The following is a 13,444-nucleotide window of genomic DNA, read 5'->3' on the forward strand; positions in this document are numbered from 1 at the left end:
GGGACCACCCCAGGGATGGGGCTGGGGGCTTTCCCTGGGGGAAACACTGCTCCTGACCCTGTACAAGGGTCTGGGACCACCCCAGGGATGGGGTTGGGGGGATCTCCCTGAGATAAATGCTGCCCCCCATGTGGCAGGAGGCTGTGGGACCACCCCAGGGATGGGGCTGGGGGCTTTCCCTGGGGGAAACGCTGCCCCTGGCCTTGCAGGGACCTGTGGGACGACCCCAATAATGGGGCTGGGGGGTTTCCCTGAGGGAAACGCTGCTCCTGGCCTTGCAGGAGGCTGTGGGACCACCCCTGGGATGGGGCTGGGGGGCTTTCCATGAGGGGAACACTGCTCCTGGCCTTGTATGAGGGTGTGGGACCACCCCAGGGATGGGGTTGGGGGCTTTCCCTGAGGGAAATCCTACTCCCCACCTTACAGGATTCTATGGGACCACCGCAGGGATGGAGTTGGGGGGCTTTCCCTGAGGGAAACCCTGCCCCCAGCCTTGCAAGCATCAGCAGAGGCGGCCCCTCCCTGAGGGGAACACATCCGGGGGGAGGCAGGCGGGGGCTGCGGGTCTCCCATGTTTTGGAAGGGGGCGGGGGGCTGCAGCTACCCTGGCAGTGGAGGGGCTAAGGAAGGGGGGGGAGGGGGGAAAAGATGGACACACACGTCCCTTACAGCGTGTACGAGGAGGATCCTTCGGCGCCGCCGCCGTTTTCCCGCCGCCGTTTTCCCGCCCAGCCGCCGGCGCACGCGCGCTGACCCCGCCCCCCCCCCCCCCCCCCTTCCGCGGCCGGGGCGGCTGCGCGCGGGCGTCACGTGACGGGAGCGGGCGGGAGGAGCTGTGGCGGGAAAACGGCGGCGTGAGGGGAAGGCGCCATTTTGTGAGGGGGGCGAGGGGGGAAAGGGGTGAGGGGCGAGGAGGAGGGTGAGGGTGAGAAGGTGTGTGGAAGGCACGGGGGGTGGGGGCTGGGTTTATGGGGGAGGGGCGCCTGGGGAATGGGTGTTTGTGCGAGGGGGAGAGGGGAGGTGTGAAGGGAGGGGGGAGGGGATGGATGGAGGGGGGGAGGGGGGGTGGATGGATGGAGGGGAGGGGGGAGTGGGGACGCCTCTGTGTGAAATAAAGGTTCAAGGAGACCCTGCGACCTCTATTTTTTGCAGGGTTAGGGTTATTTAGGCGCTGCGGGGTGGTAAAAGTGGGAAATTTGGGAAGGGGGGGGGGTGTGATTTAAAGAACGAAGTCAAAATTTCGTAGTGACTGAGTATCCTTTTTTTTGGCAGCACTGGATGCACGGGGGATCCTTCTGCCTGACGCGGGTGACTAAAGTAACTACCTACCTTAATTAAATATTCATTGTTTTATTGTATAGATATAACACCTGTACGTACTCATTGCCTAGCCCTGCCTACTCTCGCTTCGTATGTTAATCATCTTATCAGCCCTTTGCACTTGGGCAAATTCCTCCAAGAATTGTGGGCAGGGGTCTCTGGGAGGAAGGCCGTCGGTCTTCCTCGGGGTGTACTTTTCACCTTTTGCCTGGTACGTGATGGTTTTGCAAGTTTGCGGTGTTCTTACCGGTCTGAGCTAATTTATGTCCGTGTCGACCATCTGTTTCTTCTGCTTCTTTCTTTTGGTCGCTCCCTGTAGATAACTTATAAACAGGCCCCTCGTTGGAGAAAGCTAGAGACACAGGCTCCTTCTTTCATCAGTGGTTTCATTAATTGTTTCTTTCAGACTATGGTTACACGACCTAATTACTATACCTGAGTTCTTTGAGTAAATATAAGTTCTTAGCCTTGGTACGGGGCTGTACGGAGGATTTCATAGCAGCTTTTGTTGTGCAGCTACTAGTTTCATTAGAATATATTTCTTATATTCATTATATTTTAACTGCAAGGTTTTATTCTATCCTAAAGTGAATTCGTGCAATGTCAGGGGTGATGGTGTGGAGGGAGGATGCGTGGGGGGGGGGGGGGAAGGGACTGGAGATGTGAGTTATGGGGCAAAAACTGAGAAAACGTAGGCTAGGCCCAGGCAAGAGTAGATGGTTTTATCTAAACTTCAAGCAAAAAACGACCAGCTGTGCCCCTTGCCTGGGCATTTTGCAAGCAAAGAGTGACCAAATGTATTTTGTTGGGCATTTTGCAAGCCGAGAGCGACCAAATGTATTTTGTTGGGCATTTTGCAAGCCGAGAGCGACCAAATGTATTTTGTTGGGCATTTTGCAAGCCGAGAGCGACCAAATGTATTTTGTTGGGCATTTTGCAAGCCGAGAGCGACCAAACGTACCTCTCACCTGGGTGTTTTGTGGGCTGGCTTTGGATAAATTTTTTACCTCGTTTTATTTCTCCCTTGGGAAATGGGAATATTGTCTCATGGGATGGCTGTTACCTTTCTACGGTGCTTGTAAAACACCGAGAAACCCTGGTCTTTAAAGTGGAAAAGGGGTTGCAGCTCATCAGGATCGCTGTGAGCCCCCTCTCCAAGCTATTTCCAGCACCTTTTTGTTGGTTTTATGTTTGTTTTCCCTGTTGTTCGTTTCTTTTAACATTATGGTGTGAAGGAAATTCCTCGGTTTAGTTTTAGCGCGCTGTCCTTCTGTCCCAGGATGAGTGTTAGGCCGTTCCTGGGTCCTTAATAATAATAACAACTTAATTGCACCAGTGCAAAAGCTGTATTATTGGTATTCCCATCTAATAATCCCTTGGGATTATTATCCAATAATCCCAAGCATCCCTTGGGATTATTATCCAGTAATCCCAAACATGATTATTATCCAATAATCCCAAGCATCCCTTGGGATTATTATCCAGTAATCCCAAACAGGATTATTATCCAATAATCCCAAGCATCCCTTGGGATTGTTATCCAGTAATCCCAAACAGGATTATTATCCGATAATCCCAAGCATCCCTTGGGAGCCACCTGGATCCTAGCGAAGACATTTGGGAGAAGTTGGGGGGGGGGGGGGGGGGGGGCAGGAAATAGTAGAGGGAAATAAAACAATGTTTTTTTTTAATCGGAAAGGTGTAGGAGCGACTCCGGCTGCTGCAGTCTAGTGGTTAAAGCAGGAACCACCTGTGAGGAGAGGCACAAACCTTTGAGCGTTCGGTTATTACTACGTAAAAATGGTATGTAATTCTGTTAGTCATCAGGTATATTTTAAGCACACCTAAAAATAGCGGCGTTTGGGGGGTTCGTTTGTGACTGTGCCATGCCAGGTTCCTCTCCAGAGTGAATGTTTGCGTCCACGGGGGTGTAATATAAATTAATTAGCACGCCGCGTGATGCAGCTGATGCTTTATTTCTGAAAAAGAAGGGGTTTTACCGAACTTTGGTGGGTGGGGGTGCAATACCGGTGGGTCATTTCGCTCTGCTGCAGGATTTGACCCCAGTTAAAGCTGGAAGAAGCTGTCCTGGTGAGGATTTCTATCCCGGGGGGAGCACTGAGCTGGGACAGAAACGTGTCGCGACGGTGGGATGCGACACCCCAGCATGCTGCTGCGGTGAATTTCCCCTTGTCCTTCAGCGTAAAAGCAGTGTTGGAAGTTTTTGGGGTTTGTTTTGTGGTTTTTTTTTTTTCCCCCTGAGGAGTTGCTGGTAAAGTCACCGTCGTGAAAGGCAAAATTCTTCGTTATGACGATGTTGTGAATGCTTCCCGCTTGGAAATCACCCCCAGGTTTTGAGGGCGCCGTTGATAGCAACATCCTTCGGGGGAAGAAGTCCTGTCCCGTGGGTTAATCGAATTATCGCTTACGGTGGCTTTGTGCCAACTGCTTTTTGCCTTGGCTTGTGGGTTGTTTTTTTATCTTTTTTTTTTTTTTTTTTAAGTAGGCTCCGCTGTGTTCAGTGCTCTGGGATGTAGGGTAAAAAAAAAAAAATAAAAAAAAAATATCCAAGACAAGGGTGCGTCGTGAAGCTTAAAGGTTTGCTGTGAGCGCTGCTGACGGTGGGTTTGTCTCTTTTTTTTCCCCCTTCCTGATAAAACCAGCTCGGAATCCTGCTCCTCCTCCGGCACCGTACCCGGTTGAGGGCTCCCGGCGTTCCGGCGGCGAAGATGGAGCGATGGTGGCCGATGACGACGACGATGACAGCGTTCGGCTGGGCTGGCGCTGCGCTTTTATAGCGTAATGCACCAAAATAAAACCCCGGCAGGTCCCACCCAGGTACAAACAGAACGTATATCCAATTCAAATCCAACCAATCCAGGGGTATAAACAAAGCCCCAAGCCCGGCCTCTCGCAGATTAATTACTCGCACTGGTCAATCATATTTAACCCGCCTAATCAGGGCGCGGGCAAGGCGCCTGGCCCTGCCTCCCCCTGCCTGCACCTCGCCAATCCCGAGCGGAGCCTCCTCGCCGGCTCAACCAGTTTGTAACTGGGATGTCGAGGACCCTGGGCTGGGCAGGGCGCTGGGCTGCCCGGGCGCGCCGGTGGGGAGGCCGGGCCAGCGCGGCTCGGGGCTTTATCCCGACCAGAAATCCAGCTGAAAAATGGCAAATGCGGTTTGGTTTTTTTTTTTTTTTGTTTTTTTTTTTTTTTTTCCCCCAGCTTGCCTTCAGCAGGAAGACTTTTTAAGCGTTGCTTTTCAATCCTGACGCTCCTTAAAGACAATTTCCCCTCTTTGTAAGTGAATACATAGAAAGCTGTTCTCCACAGCGTTTTAATAAGCACTGCCTCCAAACGCCCCTCCGCGCGCTTCGCTCTGGACCCACAGCTTAAAAACAGGATCAGGCCCGTCGCAAATAACTAGCGAGGAGTACGTGTGTCGCGGGCAAACCCACTCCTCCCTTCCTGGTTTTATTCCAAGTCATTTTTATTTCTCATTCAGGAAATTAGCCAGGGAAATTTATATTAACGAAGGCGGGATTTACGCCGGTGGAACCTAAACAAGAAATTTGACGGGGGAAAGCCGTTAGCTGCGTGACGATGTAAATCGGACGGGGTTTACGGTCGCTGTCTCTCCTTTCGCTCCGTCAGTGCTACTTTTGGTGTCCCGTGCGTGTGTTCTTTGTCCTGGTGACACGGTCCTGAGTGAATTAAAAGTAATTGAGAGCCTTTTATTGGTTTATCTTCCCTGGCTATAAATAATAGGGGCGATGGGAATTTAAAAAAAAAAAACAAACGGGGCCTCAGGGGGTCTTTGCCACCCCGTTTGTGTTTTTTTTTTCTGTCCTCAGCACCTGTGTCGATGCCTGTGCTGAGCTTTCTGCAGAGCCTCCCTCTAAAAACACTTTTTAAAAAATAAATAATTGTTTTTTCCCCTCGCTCCGAGCTGGGATCATCTTTTGCTGGATGCGATGGGTAAAAAAATTGTGTGTCAACGGCTTTTTCTCTCGGCAGGGCCCGACTCCGCCGCCAGCGACACAGGGTGGGATGCGAGGGGGTGAGCCCGTTCGCCGGGGCGCAGGGCCCAGCAGGTAACCCCCGCTCGGGGGGGCCGCCGGCCCCGCAGACCCCCCCCCTTAGCCCCAAGGGTGTGTTGTGTGTTGCCCCCCCCCCCCCATTTTGATAGGGAAATGGGGCCGTGCTGGAGGGGATGGGGGTGCGGGGGGTCTCCCAGGCGCTGTGGGGGCTCGGCGGGTGCGGCTGGCCCGGGATGGGGGCTGTCCCCGTGCCTCTGTTCCCCTGGGGTTTGCTGGCCACTCTGCTAGCCAGGCTGGGCCCTGCTGCTAGCCACGAGCAGGCTGTTCTGCTAGCCCTGCGGCTGGCCAGGGCCCTGCTGCTAGCTGCATGGCTAGCCAGGCCAGGCCGTGCTGCTAGCCAGGGCACTGCTGCTAGCCCCACTGCTAGCCAAGGCTGGGCCATGCTGCTAGCCCCACAGTTAGCCAGGCCAGGACCCTGTTGCTAGCCAAGGCCAGGCCGCACTGCTAGCCCCGCTGCTAGCCCCATTGCTAGCCAGCCCAGGGCCCCGCTACTCGCCAAGGCCGGGCCACACTGCTTGCCCTGCAGCTAGCCAAGGCCAGGCTGCACTGCTTGCCCCACTGCTAGCCAGGCCAGGCTGCACTGCTAGCCAGGCCAGGGCCCTACTGCTAGCCCAGTTGCTAGCCAGGCCAGGCCACACCGCTGGCCAGGCCACACTGCTAGCCTAGTTGCTGTCCAGGCCAGGCCCCACTGCTAGCCAGGCCAGGGCCGCACTGCTAGCCCAGTTGCTAGCCAGGCCAGGGCCGCACTGCTAGCCCAGTTGCTAGCCAAGGCCAGGCCGCACTTTTAGCCCAGGCCGGGCTGCACTGCTAGCCCAGCTGCTAGCCCAGGCCGGGCCGCACTGCTAGCCCAGTTGCTAGCCCAGGCCGGGCCGCACTGCTAGCCCAGTTGCTAGCCCAGGCCGGGCCGCACTGCTAGCCCAGTTGCTAGCCCAGGCCGGGCCGCACTGCTAGCCCAGCTGCTAGCCCAGGCCGGGCCGCACTGCTAGCCCAGCTGCTAGCCCAGGCCGGGCCGCACTGCTAGCCCAGTTGCTAGCCAGGCCAGGGCCGCACTGCTAGCCAGGCTGCACTCCTAGCCCAGGCCGGGCCACACTGCCAGCCCCAGCTGCTAGCCCAGGCCGGGCCACACTGCCAGCCCAGCTGCTAGCCCAGGCCAGGGCCGCACTGCTAGCCCAGCTGCTAGCCCAGGCCGGGCCGCACTGCTAGCCCAGCTGCTAGCCCAGGCCGGGCCGCACTGCCAGCCCAGCTGCTAGCCCAGGCCAGGGCCGCACTGCCAGCCCAGTTGCTAGCCCAGGCCGGGCCGCACTGCTAGCCCAGCTGCTAGCCCAGGCCAGGGCCACACTGTTAGCCCAGGCCGGGCCGCACTGCTAGCCCAGGCCGGGCCGCACTGCTAGCCCAGCTGCTAGCCCAGGCCGGGCCGCGCTGCTAGCCAAGGCTGTGCCCCGCTGCTCGCCAGGGCCGGGCCGCCGCCGGCGGGGCGTGGCGGGGGGCGTGGCGTATGCAAATGCGGGGGGGCCGTGGGGGTGTGGGCTGGCGCGGGGGGGGAGGGGGGGCCGCGCCGTGCGTTTATTTTCGCCCGCAGCCGCGGGGGTGCCCCGGGCGCTGCCGCCCCCCCGCGCTGGGCGGCGGCGCGGCGGCGGCGGCGCGGCGGGCGATCAGGCAGCGCGCTGAACCCCTATGTGTCGGTGCCTGGCGGGGTCCTGCCTCCGGAGCCCGTGCGGGGATGTCTGGGAGACCCCGCGCCGACTGCTGCTCAAACATCACGGTGAGTTTCTTACAATGCAGCAATTTCGCTTTAAATCGCTTAACTCCGCTACCTGCGGCGGCGGCCGGGGGGGCGCCTGCCCCCTCCCCGGCCACCGGCCCGGCCGCCTCTTCCCCCTTCCCTTCCCCGCGCCCCGGCCCCGCCGCCCCCGGACAGCCTCCCGGTGCGGCGGCTGCGGGTCACGTCTCCGGAATACAATGTACCTCCCGAAAAGGAGACGTCGCCCTCCGCCCCCCCCCGCACCCCCCTACACCTCCGCACCCCACCGCCCGAAAAGAGGGGGGTGGGGGGCGCGCCGGCGCCCCCCTCCCCCCCCCCCGCCCCCCTCCCGCTGCCTCCGGGAAGCGCCCTGCTCGTCCCCACCTCCTCCCGGGCTCGGAGGAGGAGGAGGAGGCCGGGGGGGGGGGGCGGCTCGGGGAGAGGCCGCCGGTTCGCGCTGCCGTGACTCGGTGTTGCTGTCTCGGTTGCCGGCCTGGGTGTCCCTGTGGCCCCCCCCCCCCCTTCCTTGCGCCGCGCCCCGCCGCCCCGCTCCACTCCTCCTCCTCTTCCTCCCGAGGAAGAGGCAGGGATGCCCTGGGATGGCTCCGGGAGCGCAGGCACGGAGGGTTTGCCATGTCGGGGTGTGAACCCCTCCGTCGCCGCCCGCAGCCGGCGCCACGGCCTCCCGGGAAGCCGCAAACCCGGAGCCCGTCCCCGTGGCACCGGTTGAGCCCGGGGAAAGCGGCGGGGGGGGGGACACACCGTCCGCTGGCAAAAGCACCTGCCTGGCTTGGGGGCTCGAGTGGGCGCCTTACGGCTCCCGAGTTCTCCCTCGCTGCCTGAAAAATACGTTGAATAAACTACAGTTCGTTGCTCTTCAAATTCTCTTCTAGTTTTCATTTGTCGGCCGCTCGCGGCTTCATTCCGACTTGGATTTACCGTTTCCGTAGGGTTTTGGCTTTGCCTTTTTTTGCGTGCGTGGTCCCAGGCTCGCAGGTTTGGTCTCTGTGGGCTCCGTAGTTTTCTGGAGGTTCAAATCCAGCGTTTTCGGACTGAGTTTTTCCCTCTGTTTCGTTTCGGGTGACGCCGTCTGTCCTCCTTGCCCACGGGTCTGGTGCCGTGGCGGTACCCAGGTACCGTAACTTCGGCGTACGTCTGACCCAAAGGGAAACTGAGGCACGGGGGGGGGGGGGGCTTTGGGGTTCCTCTTCCCCCCACACAAGTTCAGGTGCAGGGGGACTCTGTCCTGAGCGTGGACTCGGCCTGTGGGCGCAGCCCTGCTCGCGGACGGTGTTTCTGTGGCTGCGCCGGTGGGTGCCGTGCCGGTGGGTGCCCCGCCGCGCCTGCCATGCTCAGGGCAAGGGTTTGATGCATGGCGTCGGTCTGGGGCTGGTTCCTCGTCCCCTGGTGCCTGTGTTGACGCTTTCTCTTTACGTTTGAACGCTGAAATACTTCACTTTTTTGCTGCCAGTTCTTTGACACGTGAACCAATTGCGCTGATCTTGGATTTCTGAATTATTTTTATCGTATTACTATGTTATATTATCACAGCGTTATGTTACCGTGTTATTATGCTACTGTTTTGTTATTTATCTCATTGTATTATTTTACTATGTTATTTACTTGGTTTGTTATACGATTAATTTGTTTTCTGTCTCTGTTTTGGCACTTTCTGTGCCTGTTTTGGTTTATTACGTGATCATCGTTACTGTTATGATTTCTAAAGTGAGAGGACAATGGCATAGGGACACCTTTACCCTGTCAGTTGTCCAGCAACCTTCCCTGTGTAACTTCAAAGTAAGAGGCAGGTGAACGATGGCTCCCGGCCCGCGCGGGCAGCAGCGTGGCGGTTAGTTTTGCGAGTCGCATCCTTGGCTCTCGCGGCCGCCCTGCTCCCGTGCCCGCGAGGTGCCACCTCTCCATCCTGGGTTTCTTCCCTCTTGTCCTAAAAGCAGCAGCTGGGGGCGAGGAGGGAAGGCAGCGTTCTGGCCCCGGCAGTGGGAGAGGCCTTGGTCCCTCTTGGCACCGCCGGGGCTGCCGCTCGGGCCCGTCTGGTGTTTCCACCAACGCTCCTCGGCCGCCGCCGAGCTCCTGCCTTGCCCCAAAAACTATTTTGCTGCTCCGGTGCCGACCCACCGCCTCGTGCCAGCAGGGAGCTGGACGTGCACCGCCACTTTTTTCTGTGGTGGACGTATTTCTCGTAGCTCGGAACGCTGGGACAAGGTGCTAAGGGGTGCTGGCCTCGTGGTTTTATTTGGATCCGAATTGGCGTAGCGTCCCCCAGCTTAAAGCCGAGCGGGTTCTTTTATTTCAGTGTGTAAAATGTTGTGATGCGAAATTGGAAGTGACGCGTGTGTCCGGTCTCTCCCCGTCCCCTGCATGCACGTACGTGGCCTGGCTGGAGTCCCCTGAGTTAAGAGCGTGGAGGCTGGAAGTGAAGCGCCGTGTAGTATGTCCTGTGTAAGAGCGGGGAGGCTGGAAGTGAAGCGCCGTGTAGTATGTCCTGAGTAAGAGCGGGGAGGCTGGAAGTGAAGCGCCGTGTAGTATGTCCTGAGTAAGAGCGGGGAGGCTGGAAGTGAAGCGCCGTGTAGTATGTCCTGAGTAAGAGCGGGGAGGCTGGAAGTGAAGCGCCGTGTAGTATGTCCTGAGTAAGGGCGGGGAGGCTGGAAGTGAAGCGCCGTGTAGTATGTCCTGAGTAAGAGCGGGGAGGCTGGAAGTGAAGCGCCGTGTAGTATGTCCTGAGTAAGAGCGGGGAGGCTGGAAGTGAAGCGCCGTGTAGTATGTCCTGAGTAAGAGCGTGGAGGCTGTGGAGTATATCCTGAGTGGGAGTGTGGAGGCTGGAAGTCCCATGTAGTATATCCTGAATAGGAGTACGGAGACTGGAAGTCAAGCCCCATGTAGTATCCCCTGAGTAAGAGCATAGAGTCTGGAAGATCCCCTGAGTCAGAGCATGGAGGCTGGAAGTCGAGCACCGTGTAGTATATCCTGAGTAAGTGTATGGAAGGTGGAAGTCAAGCCCCTTGTAGTATCCCTTGAGTAAGAGCACAGAGGCTGGAAGATCCCTTGCGTCGGAGTCTGGAGGCTGGAAGTGAAGCCCCGTGTAGTATCCCCTGAGTAGGAGTATGGAGGCTGGAAGCCGTCGGGAGCCCCTAAATAATGCCGCATCCTGCAGGGATTTAATCCTTAAATATCTCATCAAGTCTTTTTTCTTTTTCCTTTTTTTTTTTTTTTTTTTTGAGGGGAGGGGTGGGAGGAGGCTCTTTCTGTCAATCGCAGGGGGGACACGGGGAGTGTGGCGGAGTTTTGCGTGCAGCTTTTGGGGGTTTCATGCCGGGGATGTTTCCCATTGCGTGGCTGAGGCTGGGCTTCCCGAGCATTTTCCTCTTTTATTTCCCCAAGGAAAAAAAGCAACCAAAGCGGAGGGGAACGGTTTGCGACTCGGTGTTTCTTTCCACTTGAATTTTCGCGACGTGAGAGACTTTCGTGCTAAATTTAAGTCGCTATAGGAAAGAGGAACGTTGAAAATACATCCTCAAAACCGTCACGTTAGCAGCGTAGGGTTTTTCTCAGTAGTAGCTACGTTTTATCCTGTAGTAGAGTGGGATTTTTGGTGTAAAAAAACGGGCAGATTGCCACCACCGCTCTGTTACCGCACTCTTTGCTCCTCGCAGGTATTTCGGTGCAGAGCTCGATGTGTCCGCATGAACCGGGTGTCTTGAGCATCCTCCATCCCTTGAGCATCCTCCATCCCTTGGAGCATCCTCCATCCCTTGGAGCATCCTCCATCCCTTGGAGCATCCTCCATCCCTTGGAGCATCCTCCATCCCTTGAGCATCCTCCATCCCTTGAGCATCCTCCATCCCTTGAGCTCCCTCCATCCCTTGAGCTCCCTCCATCCCTTGGAGCATCCTCCATCCCTTGGAGCATCCTCCATCCCTTGGAGCATCCTCCATCCCTTGGAGCATCCTCCATCCCTTGGAGCATCCTCCATCCCTTGGAGCATCCTCCATCCCTTGGAGCATCCTCCATCCCTTGGAGCATCCTCCATCCCTTGGAGCATCCTCCATCCCTTGGAGCATCCTCCATCCCTTGGAGCATCCTCCATCCCTTGGAGCATCCTCCATCCCTTGGAGCATCCTCCATCCCTTGAGGTCCCTCCATCCCTTGAGGTCCCTCCATCCCTTGAGGTCCCTCCATCCCTTGAGGTCCCTCCATCCCTTGAGGTCCCTCCATCCCTTGAGGTCCCTCCATCCCTTGAGGTCCCTCCATCCCTTGAGGTCCCTCCATCCCTTGAGGTCCCTCCATCCCTTGAGGTCCCTCCATCCCTTGAGGTCCCTCCATCCCTTGGGCATCCTCCATCCCTTGGGCATCCTCCATCCCTTGGGCATCCTCCATCCCTTGCGCATCCTCCATCCCTTGAGCTCCCTCCATCCCTTGGAGCATCCCCCATCCCTTGGAGCATCCCCCATCCCTTGGAGCATCCCCCCATCCCTTGGAGCATCCCCCCATCCCTTGGAGCATCCCCCATCCCTTGGAGCATCCCCCATCCCTTGGAGCATCCCCCATCCCTTGGAGCATCCCCCATCCCTTGGAGCATCCCCCATCCCTTGGAGCATCCCCCCATCCCTTGGAGCATCCCCCCATCCCTTGGAGCATCCCCCCATCCCTTGGAGCATCCCCCCATCCCTTGGAGCATCCCCCCATCCCTTGGAGCATCCCCCCATCCCTTGGAGCATCCCCCCATCCCTTGGAGCATCCCCCCATCCCTTGGAGCATCCCCCCATCCCTTGGAGCATCCCCCATCCCTTGGAGCATCCCCCATCCCTTGGAGCATCCCCCATCCCTTGGAGCATCCCCCATCCCTTGGAGCATCCCCCATCCCTTGGAGCATCCCCCATCCCTTGGAGCATCCCCCATCCCTTGGAGCATCCCCCATCCCTTGGAGCATCCCCCATCCCTTGGAGCATCCCCCATCCCTTGGAGCATCCCCCATCCCTTGGAGCATCCCCCCATCCCTTGGAGCATCCTCCATCCCTTGGAGCATCCTCCATCCCTTGGAGCATCCTCCATCCCTTGGAGCATCCTCCATCCCTTGGAGCTTCCTCCATCCCTTGGAGCTTCCTCCATCCCTTGGAGCTTCCTCCATCCCTTGGAGCTTCCTCCATCCCTTGGAGCTTCCTCCATCCCTTGGAGCATCCTCCATCCCTTGGAGCATCCCCCATCCCTCCACCACGGCCTGTTGCCGAAGCCAAAGCTTTTGTTCCTCTCACCCCTTCCCTACCAGCTCCTGCAAGGGGGCTGCGGTGTGCGGAGCTGTCGGACCCGCTCCCCTCGCTCGTCCCGCTGCAAGTAGCCCCCCCCGTTGCGCCTCCGTCACGTTTCCCCGTTCCCCGCCGGCGGTGCCTTCCCTACTCAGAGAGTTCGTTTTTTCCCGTAATCGGGGAATTAACGTTTCTGTTCCGGTGCAGAGCCTGAGGAGCGTCCTCGTCTGCCGGCTGCGGGTGACACTGCACCTTTCCCTCCTCACTACTAAGAGCAGCAGCTCCTGGTGTAAATCCTCCGCTCCCCTGTGCCCGTTTGGAAGCGGTTTGGCCCCAAAAACCCCGGTTTTGGCGTCGGCGGCTCCCTCGGCACCTGCATGGGAACGTTCGTTTTTCGCCTTTCCTTGGGCCATATTTGTCACCCATCAGGCGGGTGTCGCTTATTTTCCATAGAAAACGTCCCCGTTGTGCCTTGGGTTCGATGCGGAGTGGGAATGTGGCTGGGGGGGGTGTATTATGGGATGGATTGGGCTTGAGGAGCGCTGTTTGAGAGCTGAAATACCCCAAACCCCTCGGAAAAGGCCATCACGGGTGCACCGGCTCGGGGCCTCATCTTCCTCCGCCTTTTACCCGGCTGAGTTTGGCAAATATGGGAAAATTCGGCTCCGCGTTTCCGCAAGTTTATTCAGTGTAAACCCCGAGCTCTGCCGCGCCGCACAAAATCCCCAACCACCGTCGGGCGACGGATCCAAAACACGCCGCGGCGGCTTCGTCCCCCCGTGAACCCCCTCACCCTTCTCCTCCAACCCCCATTCCTCCTCCTGCCCCCAACCCTCTCTCCTCGCCTTCTCCCGCAGCAAATGTAACCCGATTTTTATCCTTTTCCTCGCCGTCCCGGAGAGAGCGGAGCATCCGCCGGGAAAACAAGGCTCTCCCATGGCTCGTGGAGGCCGGAGGCCGGGGCTGGCTGCAGGCAGAGGGCAAAAATACTTCGGTTTACATTCAGCGCGTGTTTGGAAGCG

The 13,444-nt window shown here is 58.0% G+C and overlaps 1 protein-coding gene and 1 long non-coding RNA gene across 2 annotated transcripts in view; both read left to right on the forward strand.

Annotated features, from left to right (window-relative positions):
• The first annotated feature begins 826 nt into the window (after positions 1-826).
• On the forward strand, positions 827-5,134 carry LOC121082001. Its single transcript, XR_005825874.1, has 4 exons — positions 827-875; positions 1,273-1,317; positions 3,020-3,123; positions 3,984-5,134. It is a non-coding gene; the product is annotated as an uncharacterized LOC121082001 (long non-coding RNA).
• A 1,922-nt stretch (positions 5,135-7,056) lies between these two features.
• The window catches only part of BICRA (BRD4 interacting chromatin remodeling complex associated protein), a 34,070-nt gene continuing 27,682 nt past the window's right edge, over positions 7,057-13,444 (forward strand). The window contains 1 exon segment of the mRNA XM_040581330.1: positions 7,057-7,182. Coding sequence (XP_040437264.1) covers positions 7,141-7,182 — 42 coding nt within the window. The 5' untranslated portion in view covers positions 7,057-7,140.

The sequence above is a fragment of the Falco naumanni genome, unplaced genomic scaffold, assembly GCF_017639655.2.
Source record: "Falco naumanni isolate bFalNau1 unplaced genomic scaffold, bFalNau1.pat scaffold_115_arrow_pat_ctg1, whole genome shotgun sequence".
In the NCBI taxonomy this organism is placed as follows: Eukaryota; Metazoa; Chordata; class Aves; order Falconiformes; family Falconidae; genus Falco; species Falco naumanni.